Below are 22,405 nucleotides of genomic sequence, written 5' to 3'. Positions count from 1 at the left end.
AGGGTTTTTAGGGTTTATTGTTGTTTTTTAAGACATTAGATTTTGTTAGTACAATATCTAATGCTTAAAATCTAATGTCTTGGATTCTAGACATTAGATTTTAGGCAAAGGAAGTAATCTTGTTTATTTGTTTTTTCATATGATGTTATGTTTTTTAGTATTTTTTTTAGTTAAAAAATTTAGTATTTTGTTTGTTTTTAATAGAAGAAAAAGTTACTCATTTAATGAAAGTTTAACTTTGATGTTTAGCATTTAAGAAGTTTATTTATTTATTTATTTGAGTAATTTTTTAATAAGAAAATTTAGTTTATAGTTTAATACAAAAATATTAATTTGATGTTTAAAACTTTTTAGTATAAAAAGTTTAGTATTCTTGTTTGTTTGTTTTTTCCCTAATAATAGTCGATTCTTTATTTAGTTTTTAATAAGTTTGATGTTCAAACTAAGTTAATATTTTTTAAAATATTTTTTTATATTTTTATTTATTTTTGTTTGTATTTAAATTTGATCATTAGTAAAATATTTAGTTTAATACAAAAGTTTAGTTTATAGTCTAATACAAAATTATTGTGATTTTTTTTTATATATTTCTTATGAAATTTTATTTTTTTAGTATTTAACTTTGATGTTTATCTTTTAAAAAGTTTAGTTTTTTTTTAGTGATATTTTAATAAGAAAGTTTAGTTTATAGTTTAATACAAAATTATTAATTTGATGTTTAAAGTTTTTTATTATAAAAAGTTTAGCATTCTTGTTTTTTTTTATAAATATATTCTATTCTTTTAGTTTTTAATAACTTTGATGTTCAAACTAAGTTAAACTTTTAAAAAAAAAATTTAATATTTTTGTTTGTTTTTATTTGTATTTAAGTTTGATAATTAGTAAAATAGTAATGTATTATTTGTCTTTTTTCTTTTAGAAAATGACGGACAAATATTTGGAATTTATGTTGTTTACAAATGGTAATGTCATTGATGGTGTTGATGGAGTCGATTATGACCCGCCATCATGTGGGGGTTTTAGCATAAATGTGAACAGTGACCTTGTTTTTTAACAATTTATTGAAATGGTAGATATGTCACTTGGTGTAAATATGAGAGCAAATTAGTTAGAAATAATATATAGACATTCTAATCTAATACCATCAGGATCAATAATGTTTATATCATTCTCTATTCCTAATGAACAAGCAATGAGTTTGATGTTCTCAATCGCAATGTCACTCCCGAATTTAGTGCATTTATATATTAATGTGAGTATGGTAGAGTTGGATATAAATTTGAATGCACTCTATAGTCAGTTTGAAGATCCGACTCAATGTATTGACGCTGATCGATCAGTTGCACCATGAAGATATGAAGGCTAACAATCAATACAGAGATTTTAAAACAAAAACGAACGATTAATTTGAAGAGTTGGATTTTGATGGTCGTGGACATGAGTTACCTTCAGATACATTCAACGATTTGGATATGAATGTAATAGATAGCATTGGAGAACACGACTCAATTGTAGCCTCTGTAGATGGTGATAATACCCAATTGTATAAGGGGATGATTTGTCAAGACAAAGAAATACTACAACAAGCAATCAAATGTTTTATTATTAAGTGTCACATACCATATGAGGTCTTGAAATCGACACCGACGATTTGGACAATTTGGTGTAAAAAGTGGGAAGAAGGTTGCAAATGGAGACTTTGTGGAATAAAGAAGAAGTTGCATGGCTTATTTGAGATCACTCAGTATCTTGATCAACATACATATTTTTACTCAGAACTTAGTCAAAGCTATGTGAAGTTAGATTCATCGATGATTGCATTAGAATTTTGTGATGTCATCAGAGAAAAACCATCCCTCAGTGTGGCACAACTACAGTCTGACATAAAAATAAAATTTGGATATCATGTTTCGTACCATAGAGTGTAGGAGGGCAAAAGAAATACGTTGGCTAAAGTATTCGATGATGGGACGAGTCATATAAATTGTTACCTAAGTGATTGTATATGGTTAGTCAAACCAATCTCGAAACACGTGTGGAGTAGAGAGTGAAAGAAATGTCAACTGAAGAACATGTCATCCTTACTTCTATATTTTGGTCATTTAGTCCTTGTATAGAAGATTTTAATAGATGTCGGTTAGTGATTCAAATAGACAGTATCCACTTGTATGGAAAATATCGATGAAAGTTGCTGATTGCTATATTAGTTGATTCAAACGGGTATCTTCTTCCTCTTGCATTCGTCGTTGCAGATGGCAGATGAAAAGTCCATAGGGATGGTTCTTGAAACATTTGAAAGAAATTGTTACACACAAAGAGATTGTTTTATTTCAGATCGACATGCTTGCATTATCTCAGCATGAACAACCAATAAATGGTTGGATGGGACCAAAATATCACCATCAATTCTGCTTATGACATATCGTCAACAACTTCAATAAAAAAATACAAATTAAACACATTAAAGAATTATATTTATAATGCCGGATGTTAATTCCAAATTCAAAAGTTTAATATAACCATTGAGGACATCAAAGGAATAAATTGGAAGTTTTTTTTCGACAACATTGGTATGGAGCAATGAACTTAAGCGCATGATGGAGGGTTCAAATATGAGTGGATGATGACAAGTCTATCAGAGTGCATAAATGGAGTCCTCAAAGGAGTTCAAAATATTGTTGATAAATGCTCTTGCTCAAATAACATTCTTCAAGTGCGTAAATTATTTCGAAAAAAGAAGAAAAGAAATAAGAGTTACTTTGGAATGTCGAGATATATACACCAGGCAATATTATTTTTTATATATATAATTAACAATTTGTTTCAAATATATTTATAATACTAAGTGAGTAAATATTCAGGTATGCATACGAAAAAATTAATAAATGAGCTGCAAGATCTAGTAAACATGAAGTATAATCGTATGATCGATACGAAGGTGTGTTTCATGTGAAGACTGGACGTCACAGCCTCAATGCCGAAGGAGGAAATTTTCAAATACTGAGGTTACACGGGTCCGAGCAGTATTGTTCATGTAACAAGTGACAAGCGTTTGACATTCTATGCTCGCATTTTATGGCAGTTTGCTCACTTTTTAACATGAACTACGAAGATTTTATTGAGGACTACTATAAACTGTCAATGTATGCTGAATGTTACTCTCCTCAATTTAAACTTGTACCGCATTAAGATTACTAGATCACGCACTCTAATATGTCTGTCTTACATGCTGAACCATGGTTGTTGAGGAAACTTGGTAAACGAAAGAGTTCGCGATACCATAACGAGATGGATTGGATAGAACCAAGCTCTCGATTACGATGTGGGTTTTGTAATCAGTTAAGTCATAATCGAAGGAAGTATCCTTCGTTACGAGGACAGGCTCCAGACAGTTAGGGATTTTTATTATTAATATTTTTATCTTGTAAATACTATCTTATTGTGCAAATAATATTTTTATCTTGTAAATACTATTTTTATTGTGCAATAATATTAAGTTGTACATTATTTCTATGTTTTACTCAAGAAATATAAAAAAAAATCTTTTAGATCATGACTTTAAATCCAGGACTGATTGATCCTGATGTTTTATACGACCAATCATCGATCATCAGTTATATGGAAAGATCGTACCACTTGTGAGATATCCTATAGACGCCGAGAGGCAATTGTTCATCGCACTATCCCATTTCACCCTCGAATACTATCGTTACTTCGTACGTCTAAATTGTATGGAGTTTCCATATTGGGATTCATTTAGCTATATTGACATCTCATCCCAGCATTGATCAAGAGATAGAGACTTGAGATGCATACATTTCATGTGTCTACTGGAGAGTGCACTATCACTCTACAGAACATAGAAGTGTTATTCAGGTTACCTGTTGACGGTGAGTCGGTCTCTGGAGTAATCCATGATGACTGGTTGCATATTTGTCAATTGTTCCTCGATGTGGTCCCACCCGCCGATAAAATTAAACGATCAAAGTTAAGTTTGACATGGTTAGTGATACAATTCCGTGAACTTGTTGATGATGCGAACGAGGAAACCATCATGAGATATACGTAAGCATATATACTACAGATAATGGGTGGAAGTGTTTTCTGACAAATCAAGTCATTTTGTTCATTTGATGTTCTTGCCATTGTTAGCTAATCTCTATGATGTGGGATGGTATTCTTATGGTAGAGCATGTTTGGCATGGTTGTATAGATAGCTACGCAAAGCAACAAAATCTGAAGTTCGTGAGATCGTTGGGCCTCTGATACTTTTGCAATTATGGGCTTAATAACAATTTCCAACAATGGCTCCACAGCTCCGACATGTAAATGACGCTAAATTAGCTGGACGAGCCTACGGTTCTCAGTATGTTGTTTTAGTTCAATTTAATTTAACAAATATTTTTATATAATTGATCTAATTAATTTAAAATCTAAATTATTAATTTAAAAATATAGGTGGAAAAACAAATTTTATGTGACTGGGATAGCTACACCTGTAGTTAGACAGCATAAGATACATGTTTGAACTGCTTCAACTTGATCAGGTACATTAATACTGAACCAAATTGAATTTTTTTACAACCTTTTAATGTATTTGTCTTTAATATTTTTTTAATACAATATTTTATGTTTTATATTATTTGGGAGCCTTACAAAGCTGTTATGGACACTTTACCTAATTCCTGTACAAACGGTCAAAACATATAGGTGAATGATAAGTCCTCGCATATGTTTTTCACATTGGTGAGTGACATTTTCCTGACAGGGTAATGAGCCAATTTGGTTTCCAGCAGGATGTCCCATCGCCTTGTAATACTAAACCCCTACTGTATGACATCGACCTAAGAACTGGAGATTGACCTAAAAAAGTTGCACATTTGGTAGTGCGATGGCACTATGTGCAAGGTTTATTGCAATTGGGGTTTTTATTAGACAATTTGATATCGATGCCACTCAAAGTTATATCAATTGGTATAATAATATTACAAGACGCTACGTTACTCATTCAAGAGTAGTTATGGGTCATCTAGTACATAAATAAATATTGTCTAATTATTTTTAATTTAAATTTATTTTAAATATTATCTAGTCGTTGTATAATTCACAAAGATCAAACAACAGTAGCCTCCGTGATGTTGCAAATGATTCAAATTAAGTTCTTACTATATGTAGAAACAAAGAGAGCTATATGGAGGAGATACATTATGTACGATATACCTACCTCCACTAGTTCCTAGGCGTAGGAGACCTGTTCGAGAAGAAGAACATGAGTTTAATGAAGTTGCCCACAATGTGGAAGAATTGCATTCTATGACGCAGACGTAGAGTCAAACTGATTATGTTAGTTCGATGATGATGATGCTAGCATTTGGTTCATGATATTATGATTCAGAGGATGGTACATCGTCTTCATACCTGCATGGACATGGGCGTGGCCGTGGAGAGCATAAAGAATATTTATACTATAAAGTGCTTGCAGAGATACCAAAGCAACATCAAGAGGAACCAGAGCAATCTCAAGTTCAAAGTCGACGACAACAATCAGCTCAAAATCTACGACATCCGCCTTGTGGGACACGTTGATTCTTTTAATTATTTTTAAATGAATAAGATACATTAAATAGTTATATTAATATAAACATTTTAATTTATATTTTATTATTTTTAAGTTATGGAAGAAAACGTGAATGAGAATTTATTATTTTTTATGATGTCTCTTAAAGTTAATAGTTAAAGATGTTGATTTTATTCATTATTAAGAAATACATCTTTTTTTGTTAAGAAATATAATAACAAAGAAAATAGTGGTAAAAAATAACAAATGAGTCTTTGTCGAGTGTTCAACACTCGACGTGCATTTCTTGAAAACTTATTTATCAAGTGTTGAAGTCTCGACATACAAAAATAAAAAATTAAAAAAAAGTCCAAGTAAAATCGAAAACCTACTATATTTCTCTAAATAGATTTCGAGCTACAATATTTTTTAATTAGTTTAAAAAATTACAATATTAATCCAAATGTCTCTAATTTAGAGGGGTAAAAAAGTTGAAGTTAAGATGAAAAGGGGTTGGGCACAATTGAGGTGAAAAGATTAGTTGGAGGAAGGGAAGAGAGTAGTGATCCGTGAAAAGATTCCCTTCAAAGCTGCCAATTGCCATATCCACATTCTTCTAACCTCTAATCATTGAGATACAGATTAACAAAATCATTTTTTTCTTTTATAACTATATATATAAATATATTAGCTTTTTAGTGTCCCCAGTTTTTAGATTTATATCTAATTTTTCTAATATATATCTTAAAATTTTTAATTTCCTGTTTAATGAATTCAAAAACTCTAAAAAAAAATGGACTAACAAGACTATAAACTTACGAATTGGTATCTAATAGTTTCTTAAATTTTCAATTCATGTCAAATAGATCTTTGACCTATTTTATATCGATCACAAATCTGCCAATACATAATTAAAAATTTAGATTTTTAATTAAATAAAAAAGACTTTGATGCATAATCTAGAGTTGTGTCATCATTTTACAACCACAAGCTGTCAAATTTGGATGCAACTAGGGATCCTCCAGGCATTTGACCATTTAATAAACGTACAAAACCAAATCTATGTCTAATAGATGAATTAATTTTTTTAATTTTAAATTTTTTAAAGATTTATTAGATACAAAATTAAAAATTTAAATATCTATTTGACAACCTATTTGAAACTTTGGAAGCTAAATTTGTAACTTAACCCATTCTTTAATAATTGTGATTAAATGATACTGACCATAGTATTACATAGTCATGTAGCCAAACAACTCATTAGAAAATTATCCCCATTTATATAAATAATCTTTCACTTTAATTTGAAATCGATTTTGGAGGAAGCAACTAAAAGAGGAAATTATAAATAAAATAGACTTTTAAAAATAATTATTTTAATTAGGAGGGACATGGAGAAAAGAGAAGAGAGAAAGAGAAAATCTTTTTAAAAAAATATATAAAATAGATATTGATTCATTTTGAAATTTGCATGTAGAGATTTGATAAAGTGGCTTTTTCTTTATTTGTCTGTCATGAATGCTGTTGAATCACATGCATCAAATGTAGAGTTGCTCTCGTGGGGGTAAAATCCAAAGGAAGGATATGATCATAAAGCTATAACCCTAAGTTTGAATGTGAATCATATATATATATATATATGCACCACATCATTCAATATTTGTATCCATATTCACATGCAATTCAACTAATTAATTTGATTATCAACTTTTTTTTTCTTTTTTTAATACAAGGAAAAGATATAGTGTTTTGAATTTCTGACTTTAAGAAAACGAGTACATGTCAATTGTCGTTAAGTTATGTTTACTTTGAACCTAGTAATACTTTGTTGCTGATTGGTAACATTTTATTTATTTATTTATTTTAGCTAAACCTTATGGCATAATCACATAGTGCCACTTAATAAACTTTTCTTTTCCTTTGCTTGTTGTCGGCCTCTAATTGGTTGGGCTACAACAAAAAGTGTCGTAGTCTAGCTAGCAGCTAAATATTAGGGTTTTTGCATTGAGTGACACATTTAGAAATAATAATTAATTGTATAGTAACATTTAAAACAATGGCAAATATAGCAAAATCTATTACTGATAGACTATATCGTTGATAAAATCCTACCAGTGATGTGGTCTATAACCAATAGACCCTAGCTAGTGATATGGTCCATCACTGGTAGACTTCGAAAGTAAAATCTAAATTTTGTTATCTCTGCAATTTTTTTTTTTGCGTTGTGCTATATATGCAAATATTTTGGGTCTAATTGCTATATTTGTAACTATCCCTTCTTCCAGCCAAACCAATCCCATTTAGATGCTTCTCATAATTGCACGGTAAGAAACCCTTTAAAATGTAAATTAAAAAATATGTCATTTATCTATTTATGTCTACAGTTTTATTCCATAGGTACACTAAATTATTTGATTTTTTGGAGAAGCGTATAATCTAAAATTGCTATTTTAAAATTTTAAGAACAAAAGGTTAGATGCATGAAATTTCGAACACAAGTCTATATTTGTCTAAAAAATAATAATAATAAATAAAACCTATTATATGTAATATGAAATTTAATGCAAGGAGGAAAATAGATTTTTATAAAAAAAGAAAAACATTTGAAACTAATAAAACTAAATTGAAATAGATGTAAATGTAAGCTTTCATTTTTGTATCTCAAAAAAAGAAAAATCCAAATTATTAGTTGACAATATCAATAGTCAAAATCCATTATTAATTAGGGGAAAAAAGAAACAAAAGAAAATGTAAACTCAATCTCGTGATCATAGTCACAACAAACCATAATAGCATTTTTTTTATTAGGAGAAAAGGTTGGTACATGCATGTTAATAAAAGAAAAATTAATTCTATAAAATTTGTAATTATATGCATTAATAACATTCGTGGTCGAACCACAAAGGAAATTCTTTAGGCCCCAATCGAGTCTATGCCCATACTATATTTATAATCGATTAAATTATCAAGTTTTAATCCTCAAACTTTGTGTCTATTTGATTCTTGAACTTTTCATATTACAAATTTTAGTCATTCAACTTTTAAACACTAAACACAAAATTGAAAGTTAAAATTTTCAAAAACCTATTAAAAACAAGATTAGAAATTTAATGACATATAAGATAGACCAAATAGATAGAATCTGTAATTTGACCTTTATAATTTTATATTTGAAGAGAAGAAAGAAAGTAGTAAGAATTAGGTTTAAATCCCATTTTGAATATCGTTCTATTTTAGTCCCTAGACTTTAAAAAATGTATGTTTTAGTTTCTCAACTTTTAAAAAGTGTTTATTTTGGTGTTTGCTGTTAAGATTTTGTTAACTTTTTAAGATAAAATCTATTAAAGGATCAAATTGTATCCAATATGGGTTGAGTAAGATTAAGGCGAAGTAAAATGTAAATAACCAATGAGCCAAAATAATGAGATCTCTTATAGGAAATTGTTTTACCATCTAATTCAAAATTGAAACTCTAGATTTTTTAGCATGACTAACTTATTTGACAGCAAGTCATTTCACCATTTTATTTAAGAGTTAGCAGAATTTTAATAGCAGTAACCAAAGTAAACATTTTTGGACTAGAATTAACATATTTTAAAAATTTAAGGACCAAACCAAAATAAAAATTCAAAATTCAGAGACCAAAATATGATTGAAATCAAACAATTATTTGTGAAATATAATTGTCACTGCAATTAAATACTCAAGTACCACCTTCAAATTTATAGAAAAATAAACTAGTAGAAATAAATTTTAGTAAGTCTTTAGATGGTTGAACTTCAACAACTAAAATCTTACCTTAAAAGTGAAGGAAAATGGGTATGACCTTTCAATCCGAACTAGACGCAAAATACAAACTGAGGGTCCTAATTTTGTATGATTCCTTGCAATAATTAGCCTTCACAATTTTATTTTATCCTTTTTTTCTTTATCCTTCTGGATTTTGAGTTCTTCATTTCTGCTGAAAAGAGAATACATAATTTTATCTTTTTGATCTTTAACTTTTAGATCTAGTTTCCATTTGGAATTTAATTTTCAAAATATCACACTTTATATCTTAAAATTTAAATCTTAATTCAATTTGGACTCTAAGTTTCGAGATTTACACTTTTAATACAAATTTTTATTAAATACTCATTTTTCGACTTTAGTATTAATGTCTATAAATTCATTTAAGAGAACTATGATTAATTTGCATTATTTTCATTGCTATTAAAATTAAAATTAAATTTTCATGTTATAATTATTTTAAATTAGTTAATAGACATAGATGCCAATGAAAGTAAGTAGTTACCGAAAAATCGAGATCAATAGTATAAATCTTCAAACTTATGGACCAAATTGAAACAAAATTTAAATCTCAAAGATAAAATTGTAATATTTTAAAATATAAAAACTAAACTCAAACTTCAATAACTAAAAATAGGGACCAAATGGAAATTAAACAAAAAAATCTAAGGACAAAAAAAGTATTTTTCTTTTTTTATCAACCCAATCTCAATCAAACACCGTGTGAATCAAGCAAATCTTCAACTTTTTTTCTTTTTTCTTTTTTCTTTTTTTAATCAATATATCCCAAAATCCATTAACCCCTTTTTGTCTCTTACAGAAAAAGCTCACTCAAAATTTCTCCCATCTCTTTTCTGGGGACCAAAACAAGAAAAATATACACATACCACTCGTATATAATGTACAAAAAATAAAATAAACGAATAAAGAATTAACACGAGAACACTCGGTCTCTCCCCTCCCCAAAAAAACCAAGAGGGGGAAAATTCAATGTGGGAAACAAATCAACAACAGGAAGTAATATCTCTTCTTACTTCCTCATTTCTGGTGAGTAGAAAATAAGTTTTGCATTTTCCCACCATCATCATTCTGTCAATTGCTGCACTAGAAAATGGAAGTCTGATCTTTGTCTTATAAGTGGTGGCGGGTCAACGTCGGATAGGTTAACCCCGCCGTCCTCGCCAAAGGACCGGAATATTTCTTCCATTGAAAATGGTATGCTGAAAACGGTTTTAGCCCCAGTAGAATCAATAAGTAATACTTAGACTACTGATGTAAATAATCTCCATGGGTTCTGAAGATTCAGGATAACTATGGATATAGAATGTAAATTTGTACCTTGAATCCACATCAAGCAGGAAAGAGTTGTTTGGGATGTTTATGGAGTCTTCTGCCAATAGGACTCTCATTTTTCCAATTATCTGCAAAACATGTTAAAGTTTATAAGTTTGTGTTTTGAAATATAAACTTGTGGTTTATTATTTAAGAATTAAGATAGACGTTTGTTAAAGAACAGATGAGGATGCATGATCACTTACATCAGGAGATAATCCCTGAGTTCCATATTTGTCATCCCAGAACATCGTGCCTATGCGATATATTTGCGGAATGCTTAGTATCTGATACAAAAAGAAACAGCAGAGAAGTCAGCTTAACCATTATTGGTTCTTCCACCACAGCCAGCTTTTGAATATAGATAACAGAATTGATGAGAGCAGAGTTCAAGTTTGATCTCTTCACATTGTTTAGGCCACCAGAATTAGAAATTGGTTCAGTACAATAAAATAAGAAAAAGAAGGAAAACCATATAGGTAGGGAAGAAGACTTTAGGGGTTAAAATGCCAAAAAAGTTCTTTACAAATAAAATTAGAGTTCCAAATGTTTGAAACCAAGAATAACAATACATGTTCACTAAATTTGTAATTGGAGAAAATTTCCAAGTTCAGATGCTTTTTTCAAGAATATAGATGTAGTTACCGGGCATAATTCATCTGTGATCTCATTCAAACTTTTCTGAGACTTCTGATGTAACACCTGCAGAGATGGGACCAAGAGAGAGTTTTTAGTCCAATCTTAGGGAGCCTGATTGGTTTAATTTTTAAGATTTTAATTAAGAGAAACTTACCAGAAATCCTACTGCTTGTCTTATGTGTTGAAGTTCATCCCAGGAAGAGCCAGCATACTGTTGAAGTATTCGAAAAAATTATACATGTTAATTGTTCAAAGCAACTTTATTTTGAAAGGTTGCGTGTATAGCTCACCGTATCAGTAGCTTTGTTACACCATTGCTCCAACTCCTGCAGACCTAACTTTAAGTACTCTCCATTACTGAAGGAACAACACTCACGTCGTAGTAACAAGCTGGCAACCAAAAAAAAAAAAAAGATAAAATAAAATTATCTTTTCTCGTATGGGTATTATGTAGTAAAATAAATTATCTAATCCTTTAAAACGATAATATGTTCAAAGAAGCTGTACTGTTGTTACTCACCTATTGAAAAGCTGGACATTTATGAATGAGAAAACTTGGAAGAAGATTTTTCTCATGATCATGGAGGGAACCTGAAAAATTGTAGAAGTCAATTTCACATGGAGAGAAACCTGCTCCTAAGCATAAAATGCCTACAACAACAGATGAATAGGAATAAGTTTAACTTACATGGTTTTCCGACATTATATCCAAGGTCTGGTCTAGCTTATTAACAATGCTTTGCCAGTGAATACTTGATGCTTGCTGTTTTGCAACAATATTTGAATGGATATTTTTAGATGACCCTCTTATTGATCTGGCCCTCACTGATCTTGGTGCCTGTCAGTGATCATTAAGAATATTATTAAAAAAAATTAATAAATAAATAAATCTGAAAAGCTTTTCTTCTTCTTTTTTTTCCCCGTTAAGCTTGCACAATTTTGGTTTTCACCTGTATACATAGATGCAAGAAAGGACTAATTTCTTTCTTCAAATTATCACGTATCATCCCAAACAATTTTTCAATGCATGCTGCCAGATGTTGCTTAAAAAGCAGTGCTGGGTACTTGGCTTCAACTTTAGATTGATTGTTTGTCTTGCCCACCATTCCACTGTATCCACTGGACATTCCCATACCCACCGTAGATGATCGAAGACCCTGACAACTTCTATATTTAGTTGAATGATTTAAAGGAAATTCATTCATTAGCCAAAATTTTCAGGTAGGAAGCATACATATGCCATACGACCAAATAAGGTTGTAGGAGAAGCTCGGTTGCGATGTGAAGCTACCGTACTTGTATTGGTTGCCTTGAGTGAACTTTGAAGAAGATAGAGAAGAGTGGAAGTGGTTGAAAGCCAATAGGCAAGATCACTGATATTTTCTTGACTCTGCAATAGCAAAATATAAACTTCAGTTTCATAAGATCAATAGGATTTTTATCTGATGAGTCATAGTCAACCAAGTTTCCAGATTCAACCTTCCTAAAATTAGAATGCACGAGAGGATTTGTTGATTGAGTTACACCAACCTCTATAGAAGATCTGATTGTGTGAATAATTCTGTCAAATATATTTGTTTTCTCTGCTTCAAAAGATCTCCATTGAAGAAGTGTCTTGTAGACAATACAAGCTGCAACTGGTCTGCCCTTGTCAAAACGCTTGTCTTCTGCTAAGCACTTGAGCAGGACATCATGATTTTCCTATTGTGAAATAATTTTGTTATGATTTGATGAGCAATTGGGATCCCTTCTTTATTTGTGCTTTTGTGATATTATGTTCCCTTACATGACCATAATATGAACTAGGCTACTAGCAATATACCTGTTGCTTTTCTGTAAGTGAGCCTTGTTTAGATAGGACAGGAACAGTAGATGGTTCCTGATAATAAAGGACAACAATCACTCCTCATGTCAAAGATTAAGGGATAAACGAGCATTTATTGATTTCTCATAGAATATTGAAGTTCACTACGAAACTCATTCTTACCTTAGTTGATTTAATTGGAACAGTGGATGGTTCCTGATAATAAAGGACAAAAATCACTCCTCGTGTCAAAGACAAAGGATAAACGGGCATTTATTAATTTCTCATTGGATATCAAAGTTCACTATGATACTCATTCTTACCTTAGTTGATTTAATCTCTTCTTCCATTAGATGTCCATTATCTAAAGTCTGCATACAATAGAAGCATGTAAGAATCGAAGGAATATCCTCACAGAAAAATATGCAATCCAGAGATTTTGTACCTTGCTTTCTGCAGGCCCTGCAGCGGGAACAGATATATGCTCAACAGCCACTGTCCGGTTGCGGAGAACTTCATTCTCTGCCTCTAGACTTCCAATCTTACTCTTGAGGCTGAAACAGTAGTATGTTTTATAATATAATCCAGCAAGCTTATAGGAACTAATGGTACAGCAGATCATTGTTTTCTTCAAAATATGATTTAATATGCATTTGACCATGTAATAATCTAAACTTTTTTTTTATCCTTTGCACTCTAATTTTCCTTCAAATAAAAAACGGAAATCCAAGAGAGACAGAGAGACAGAGAAAGAGAGGCCCAAATCCTACAAATTTGTATATTTGAAACCACCTTCTGATTTTTTCAAAGAAACAAGTTTCCATAAATGGACATTCCAATCATCCATCCAAGTCTTTTAGTCAAGCAAAAATGTAGAAAGAACTATATGCACACATGCAGTGAATCCAGAAACTGAGGTTCAACTGTACAGTAAGCACTTACGCTTCCAGTTCTTCAGAGAGGGACTCATTGTCTGCTGCAACCAAAGCCTGCTGGCGCAGAACCTGGTTCTCAGACTCAAGGCTAGATAAATTTGATTCCAATCTGGAAATAGTAAAGAAGATAAGGCATTTTCAGATCATCATCAGCAGTGGCCAGATGCTGTAATCATTTAGCAGTTAACTACCTCTCAATAGTCTCTCGAAGTTGCATTGATTTCAATTGTGCCTCTTCTGCCTCCTTGAGTCTAGCTTTACTCTCCTTCTCCACTTCAGCATACTTTTCTTCGAATTCCTCAATTTTCTTCTTTAGTTCTCCAACCTCACCCTGAAAATTCAGTTTTGTTCATAATATCATATGCAACAAAAATAATGGTGTTTTCAAAAGGCTTGTTTGCTTCCTTCTCATGTTACCTCAAGTTCTTCATTATGATTTCTCAGCATTTCCAGCTTGGTCTCGTCTACCACAGGTACTTCCTTAATGACTGGCGGAGCTTGTTCTATAGCCAATTTTGCTGCTTCTCTCTCACGTATAATTGCAGCATTGGCTTCATCCAGCTGCCCTTGCATTTCTTCCAAAGCACTTTGTAATTTTGCAACCTCTTGCCCCTTAGCTTCTTCAACATCCATCTACAAAGGTATAGACCATAAGAACTTTCTATTTATGGAAAATATTCAATAACTGATTAAAGAGAGATTGACCATGTGCTTCTCAAATTCCATGCATCATCCATATAGAAGGTATAAAAGATCCATACCCTCAAGTGCTTCTCAAACTCTAGGCGCCATGTTAGCTCCTCAACACGCTTCTCCAATTTGTCCTTGGCCTCCTTGAGTGCTCCTGTTTCTCTTGCAGCCTGGACAGAAAAAATTTCTTGCTTTACCATCTAGTTACTTTGTCTTATAGGTAGGTACGGCAGTTCATGCCTTTGGATGCTTAATGCATACTGTAAATTTAAATGTTCATATAAAAATACAAATAAAAACTCACCATCTTTAATTTTCTAAGCTCCTTCCTTGCAACTTTAGATCGCCAGAGGCATTGAAGGGCAAGAGTTGCCTTCTGTTGTTGTTTATAAGCTGAAATAGCTGATGCCCTTCGCCATTCAGTCTGTAAAATTCAATTAATTGAATTACCGATATTGTAATCTAGATGTTCTTAATTGCTTGGATGCTGGATTCAGAAACTTATAATGCTTTTCCCCTTGGTAATTCCTTGTTCCTTATGTCAACATGATGTATTTTATCTTTCAATTAACAATGATTGTTAAAGCATTTATTACCTGAACAATGATAGCTGCCTTAGTTCTTCTTCTGTGTCTGTACTCATTTCTAGCTGCCATTGCACGCATACCGGTTTGAATAACTATAGCTGATGCAAGTAATTTTTTGTAAGATTTTCTATCTGCGTGAGCACGTGCATGCTTCTGTATGCGGATTGAAGCTGCTTCTCTTCTCATTTGCTCATATAGCTTACGAGCAAGTTGCCCTGTAGGTGTAATTAGCAAAGAAATCAATCAGCTTCAGTTATACAAAAAACTATGGTATACAGATAGGGTTTGAGATTGACTTCAGAACTTTCTAGTATAAACCAACAGGTGATAACTACATAAACTGATAAAATTTGATCCGTCCCATACTATGGGATCAACTGACATGGTTTCTGGATACTAATTCTGTTACTCCACTTGCTTATGGAATTATGATTAATGGAAGAAAAGGGTACCTCTCCAAAGTTTCTGCATATGAATTGTAGCTTTCCTCAGGGCAATAAACTCTTTTCTAGTTAGATGGGTTCGGATTTGCCGCTGGATGCGTCTGACAGCATTGGCCAATATTTCAGTTCGTCGTGCATCCAACTCAGCCATTTGTCCAGCTCGGAGGAACACTTTTGTTTTTCCAATCTAGAGCGAACCAAATGAAATGAGATCTCTTAAGATGAAATTGGGGATCGGGGAATGTGCTTGATAATGCTCTTTCTTGACACTCACGTCAATATTTTCAAATTATTACCCACCTGATAACCCTTTAACCCCATTCTGTCACATATTGCAATGCATGCTGATTTTTCATCAGACCTGCAAAGTTAATACGATTCATTAAATTAGACTAGAGAAGTTCCATGTCTGAAAACCCCATGCAAACGGTCTGCTTGAATGCAAGTCTATCTCTGCCGCAAAAGGACAAAGCCAACACAAAATAAACGTGAAGTTAAAAGTCTGTTTTTCTGTACCCATCCGAAATATCTGGAGCAAGCATTCCAAAACGATCAAGGAACTCATCAAATGTTCTCTTTGTTGGATATCCTGCACAACTTATTCTAATTGCCTCGAGCACTCCCTGTCAAAATTCATCAAAAAGAATGTTGTTGAGAAGAGCAAGTAGCAACATCAGCCAAAATATAACAAATTCAGTTTTTTAAATTTGGGTATTTGGAGAGTTTAACATACCCCACACCTCAATTGGTTCAACACGTTGAAGTTCTCAAAGATTCCAGGCTTCAAAATTGTGTTGGGTTTTACACATCTAATGTAATGTGGTTCTGTAGTATTCAACGTTTCCATGAGAGCTTGTAGTTGTTGCTGTAAGGAAAAGAGCAAGTCATTGTCTAAAAACCATGACAACTACAAGATTATGCCACAGTTGAAGTAACTTTTACCTTGAACCGAGTACCAATAGAGGAAAACTTGGATTGCTTTGAGGTCTCCTCAGGAAGTGGAGGGAAAAGATTAGCAACAAAAGAGCATTGCGAGGCATTCAGAAGAGCCTGATGTTCTGCTACTACATAGTCCTTGTTTTTATCTAGAAATTGATCTGCTTGGTATGTAACCTGTTGATTCAAGGCTTAATAATAAGAAACTAACCACTTATCTTTTAAGCTCAATAAAAGAGTACTTGTGACATGTAGCCTACATCTCCAGCATAATGGTTTATCGTGAAGTCTGTTCGAGCAAGTTTTGGCTTGCTGAACCGCTTATGTCCTTTGTACGTCTGATACATCTTTTGAGCAAACGTTTCATGTGTTGACTTTGGAAACATACTGCAGGACAGGAAAACAACTGAACAGGTGCCCTTTATGCACTCTGAAGTAAAAGTTAAATTTCAAATTCTATGTTGCTTATCTTTCAAAAAACTATGCTATTTTTGGAACTAATATTAATTACTAGTCATCGTTCCTAATATCTATAGTGCATTATAATTTATCATTGTATGTTTTCATATGTTAATTTTAATATCTCAAATTGAAATTAAAATACAGGGTTATTCACAAAGATTTGATTAAATATCTTATATAGTTGAATCTATCTAGATTCAAATAGTAACTGTTCATGACATTGCAAGAAGTAAGAATACATACCAGGCTTCATCGAGCAGGGCGATTATACCTCCAGGTTTCTGTGAGATACAAAATGCTTTCATTACTCAAGTTACAGTGGGTGGCAGCATGCACAATATGTTACAAGTGAGTGAGCCAATAAAAGTCAGTACCTTCTCAATTAGATCAAGGACATCCTGATTATCTACAAACTCAACATAGCTCCAGTTTATTTCTTCTTTCGTATACTCCTCTTGCTCCATCTTGAAAACATGCTGCACAGAGAAGGTACATTTATGTTTGTGTAACTAAAAAGAAAAGGTTTAAACCACGTCTGGAGGCTTCAGCCATACCTGATTAAAATGTTGCTGCAACTTCTCATTGGTCAGGTTGATACAGAGCTGCTCAAAACTGCAAGCCAAGGAATGTATTATATACTGTAACCAAGATAATAATAGATTAATAGTAATCCGTGAGGGACTACATTTCATAATTTTATCGACCTGTTGATCTTGAAGCTTTCAAAACCATAAATATCAAGAACACCAATTAAGCTGGCTGCATTAGGATCTTGACCAATTGAACTATTAATTTTGTCCACAATCCTGTCATAGTTCAGATATGCAATATGTCAATCGTTCTATACCAGAAAGCTTTAGATGAATGAAACAGCATTTTGATCTCCAATCTTTTTGAGTCATAATATATTCCAGAAGTGAACACCAGCCAGGGGAAAAAACATGTGAGAATTAGCAAGGAAAAAGTTCAGTTTACATACCAATCAAACAGCCTAGAATACACAGTTTTTGCCAATGCATCACGACTCAAGGCTGCTGAATCTGGGTCCAAGGGCTTCGTAATGTTGCCATCTGGCGTCACTATGACACGCTGGCAGAGCGAATGTTCCAGTGCCTTTACATCACACCTGATAAGAATATTGACAGTGTAAAAAAAAGGTGTGCTCGGAACATGAAACTCTAATTTTATGTCATCAAAAGAGATTAGAGTTCTAACATGAGTAGCTCTGCCGCTGTTTGAAGATGGTAATTTGACTTCTCGTCTTTCACTTTGGAGGAGTCAACTTCCTTCCCTTTCATGAAGTCAATGTTTCCAAGATGCAGTATAGCAGCTACAACACGAAATATAGCATCCTACGGAACAAACTTCTGATGAGCCAACATTTGTGTTGAGAAAATTGTCAACCATCTTAAGGCTATTTGGGGTGACACAAATACAAACCTGTTCATCCTGGCTGATTCCGACAACGTCCATGGCATTTCTCGTCTCTAAGTACTCCCTTGAATCATCAACATTCGCCACTTCATAACAATTCGTTTGATTAAGATAATGAAATGTCCTTGGGTCTCCTACCTTGAATTTCTTGACATCCTGCATTGAAACATTGGTCAGACGCAGCTGTTGTAAAGATTAAACTGTATAAGATGATTTAAAGAGGGATGGGAGCTTACTTCTGGAGGTGCTGCACAGAGCATGTAAAAACAATGGTAGTTTCTCTCAGGATCTGAGACTTGGCAAACACGCGACCGTTCGAGAAGGTATGTACGAATGGCAGCCCCAGAAATCTTCCAATTCTTATCAAATTGTATTTCTACAAATTTACCAAAACGACTGGTAGAAATGCCTTGTTATATTAGAGCTGACAAGGAAAGACAATGTACAATGCAACTGAAACAAAAAATGGAGCATAAAAACAAATCACCTTGAATTGTTGTTCTTGACGGTTTTGGCATTTCCAAATGCTTCCAGTACAGGGTTGGACTGAAGAATTGATTCTCAAAAACATTACCCTCCATTCCATACTTTAAAACCATGTATAATAAATGTTGCAGTCATGTTACATGTTACTCACCTCCAAAACCTGTTGTTCAACTGTTCTTCCTTCAGTATCTGACCTGCCTCCCATGAATGCAAGATATCTCATGAGCATCTTTGTTGTCTCAGTTTTACCAGCACCACTCTCTCCACTCACTAATATCGACTGACTTCCTTGCTCGTTAATCATTGATCTAATTTCATGAAAAGAAAATTTCAACCCAAGCTCTTACAATATAGAAGCAGAACTAAATACTACAATTACATTATGCAAAGAATGTGATTTTATCTCATTCTAGTCCCAGGACTTTTTAAAATGATTATGTTAGTCTCAGAAATTTTTAAAAAATAATAATAATTTTTTCACTCCCAACTTTCAAAATGTCTATTTTATTATATGAATGTTAAAAAAATAACATATTTTGCTTGTTGCCACACACCGTACCACAAGGATCATTGGCGGAGGTCGTTTGGTGTTAGTGGAGCATGTAATACAAATGGGCGGTCCTTGGTGGAGGAGGTGATTTTGCATCCTCCGTTTAGGGGGAGTGACAAAGTGTTGTTGCATATGAGTTTCTTTGCTACTTTGTGGGGAATTTAGTTTGAGCGTAAAAATAACACTTTTAAAGATGTTGAGGAATCGGGAAAGGAGGTTTAGGAGTTGGTGAGGTTTAATGTGTGTTTTTGGGCAACGGTCACTAGACCATTATGTATTATGGCATTGGTCTTGTTCTTTTGGACTCGGTCCTTTCTGTAGTTAGTGTCAGACTCCTAGTTTTCTGGTTGCCAATTCTTTCATTCTTTAAATGAAAAATCGGTTTCTTACCAAAAATAATATTCTACCTAATATTCAGTCACCAAACCCACTCGCCAACCTATATGGTCGTAGTATTAGTATATGCATTCTAAAAATTAAAAATTAAAATAGATATTTTGAGAGTTTATGGATCAAAATAAAATAGAGGTAATGTAATAATTTTAATATTAAAATAGAGATTTTGAGAGTTTAGATATTAAAATAGCCCAATCATGAAAATTCATGTAAAAAACACATCAATTTCTTCACTCTTGTACCTATAGCAAGCATCTGCAACAGCGAAAAGATGTGGACTAAGCTCGCCGAAAGTAGCTCCTTTATACTGTTCCATCATGTGAATATCATACAAATGGGGCAATCTCCGAAAAGGATTCACCGCAATTAGAATATTCCCGGTGTATGTCTGTCAAGTACATAACACTCAATGTTAATGAAAATTTTAATGTTAAACCTAAAATCCTCGAAATTATCTTCGTCGCCAAGATTCTGATTCTGTAATCTACCATTAACAACTGAGAAATTAGACAAAAGAGAATGCAATCAAATACTTACATATATCTCATTGAGAGAAAACCGACAAGCTAGGTTATGCAGAACTCCCGGTTCATGAAGATACGCCAATTTCGTCATGTCGTCAACCCCCGCCGGCGGTGCCTCCGTGTCTTTCGGATATATACTCGAAATTTCTGCAACAATCTGAAATCGAAGCCGATGGTAATCATCATATTCAGTGCGAAATTTCTAAGCATTGGTTCCAAGATCGATTCGTTCAATAAACCCTCGGAGATGAATTTTCCCCCAAAACAAAAACAAGAAGAAGAAGAAGAGTAGCAGAATCGAAGCGGAACGCTTCGAAAATCAGCCATGAATTTTTCCCAAATCTCGCGGGAGATTGAATTTTGAAATTTTATTTCTCATTTAAACAAACTTGAAGAAGAAGAACAAGAAGAAGAAAACAAACGCAGGAACTGTCTACAGTAGTAGAAGACAGTAGTGGGAGTGAAAATACCATAATACCCCTATTTGGTATTAAGTTACTTAAATAACATGTCGATTTATTTATAAATCTGATGCATTTTTTTTTTCTTTTTCCAGAAAACTGAAAGTTAAATATTATATATGAGACTGATAAATCATTCATTTCTCTTGATTCTCTTATTGAATTGAAACAGAACTTCTGTTTCTCTTAATCAAGAACTTCAGTTTTCTGCAACTAATAACCCAAAATATATATATATATATATGATCCAATCGAAAAAAAAAACATGAAGTTAATCCTCTGTTTATGCAGTTCCCATGTTCTTGGAAAGGAAGAAAAAAAAAAGCTTACAGTTTTTTCATTGGTAGTGAGTATAGTAGCATTTTTGCCATTAATTTCTGTAACTTGACCTTCAATCCAAGCATCCTCAGGATCCTCAACCCAAACATGTGATCCGACAATGATATTCACCGGAGTCCCCTGTTCCAAACACGAAAATCAAAATTTTTCTCAAAAAATTCCCATTTTAATTAATATTTTTCTCCAAAGTTCCAACACTTTCTAAGAAAAATGGAGAAAAAAAACAAAATTTACAAATACCATAATTGATTCAGAGATTTATGGATTTGATCATCAAACTCTATGAGAGAAAAAACAATGGAGTTTTAAGAGAGAGAGAGAGAGAAACAAGAACAGAGCAATTTTTATAAGAGAGAAGAGTGGGAATTTTTGTAAAAGAGATCTAAAATGATGGTGTTTGATGGATTGAAGAACTTGAAAAGAATGAGAGAAAAAAAGGGAATTTAATTAATTAAAAGCAAATGCTTTGTGTTGTAATTGTAAAAATGTGTAATGTAATGTTTTAAAAGCAAAAGAAAAGGAGTAGCCAGCCACCTCTCTTTCTTTCTTTCTTCTTTTCTCATTCTATTCCATGTCAACTTTTCTTCAATGGGGTCCTTTCCACGTAGGATGCTGACCTGGCATTCACCCCAAAAAAACTGCCTCCTAAAGTTTTTTGTTTTTTTTTTTTTTTGTGACGTGGAATTTTGTTTGCTTAAGGTGTACGAAGTTGTGTTACCTTGCTGATCTTGCTAGTCCACTTGCTTTGTCATTTCTCTATTATGTAATTTCAGCTCACTTGCGCCTAATAATGGATGTATATATGCTTGCATTATTGATTGTATTAAAATTTTTAATTTTAGCTTTTCTCAAAAATAAAATAAAATAATTATTTTAGCTTCTCAACTACGAAAGTTTTATTGATAATTGGAATTATTAAGTATATTCGTAGTGTAATTTTACTATAGATTGTTTATTGGATAAATCCCTTTTGAAATAATTTGTACGATGCCAACATGACCATTTATATATATAATTTGAAGTTCAAATAGCGATACTCTA

The 22,405-nt window shown here is 32.6% G+C and overlaps 1 protein-coding gene across 1 annotated transcript; it reads right to left on the bottom strand.

Moving 5' to 3' along the window:
• Positions 1-10,070: 10,070 nt before the first annotated feature.
• On the bottom strand, positions 10,071-21,850 carry XIF (myosin-like protein XIF). The gene is made up of 41 exons (XM_039042672.2): positions 21,605-21,850; positions 21,356-21,484; positions 20,578-20,721; positions 20,283-20,428; positions 19,246-19,402; positions 19,096-19,154; positions 18,845-19,004; positions 18,615-18,764; positions 18,390-18,526; positions 18,154-18,300; positions 17,879-17,980; positions 17,729-17,786; positions 17,549-17,650; positions 17,418-17,455; positions 16,973-17,099; positions 16,719-16,889; positions 16,510-16,641; positions 16,293-16,399; positions 16,077-16,137; positions 15,786-15,963; positions 15,343-15,548; positions 15,051-15,170; positions 14,818-14,916; positions 14,474-14,689; positions 14,248-14,387; positions 14,064-14,165; positions 13,567-13,675; positions 13,445-13,492; positions 13,305-13,337; positions 13,140-13,196; positions 12,848-13,018; positions 12,552-12,707; positions 12,268-12,474; positions 12,006-12,155; positions 11,838-11,908; positions 11,608-11,707; positions 11,472-11,528; positions 11,324-11,380; positions 10,885-10,965; positions 10,685-10,767; positions 10,071-10,566 (listed from the first exon to the last, which is right to left on the bottom strand). The coding sequence occupies exons 1-41, from the start codon at positions 21,605-21,607 to the stop codon at positions 10,431-10,433; spliced, it is 4,707 nt and encodes a 1,568-aa protein (XP_038898600.1). The 5' UTR covers positions 21,608-21,850; the 3' UTR covers positions 10,071-10,430.
• Between the last annotated feature and the right edge of the window lie 555 nt (positions 21,851-22,405).

This window comes from Benincasa hispida, chromosome 9 (genome assembly GCF_027475165.1).
Source record: "Benincasa hispida cultivar pf3 chromosome 9, pf3_genome.v1.1, whole genome shotgun sequence".
NCBI lineage: Eukaryota > Viridiplantae > Streptophyta > Magnoliopsida > Cucurbitales > Cucurbitaceae > Benincasa > Benincasa hispida.
Note: the sequence above shows the minus strand (reverse complement) of the source record. Positions and strands in the feature narration are given on the sequence as shown.

Excerpts from the sequence above, each read along its gene's own strand:
- XIF (XM_039042672.2), bottom strand. Across the intron at positions 15,964-16,076 it reads TGGGGTTAAAGGGTTATCAG|ATTGGAAAAACAAAAGTGTT; the intron begins GTGGGTAATAAT and ends GGTTCGCTCTAG. Across the intron at positions 12,156-12,267 it reads TCTTGCATCTATGTATACAG|GCACCAAGATCAGTGAGGGC; the intron begins GTGAAAACCAAA and ends GATCACTGACAG.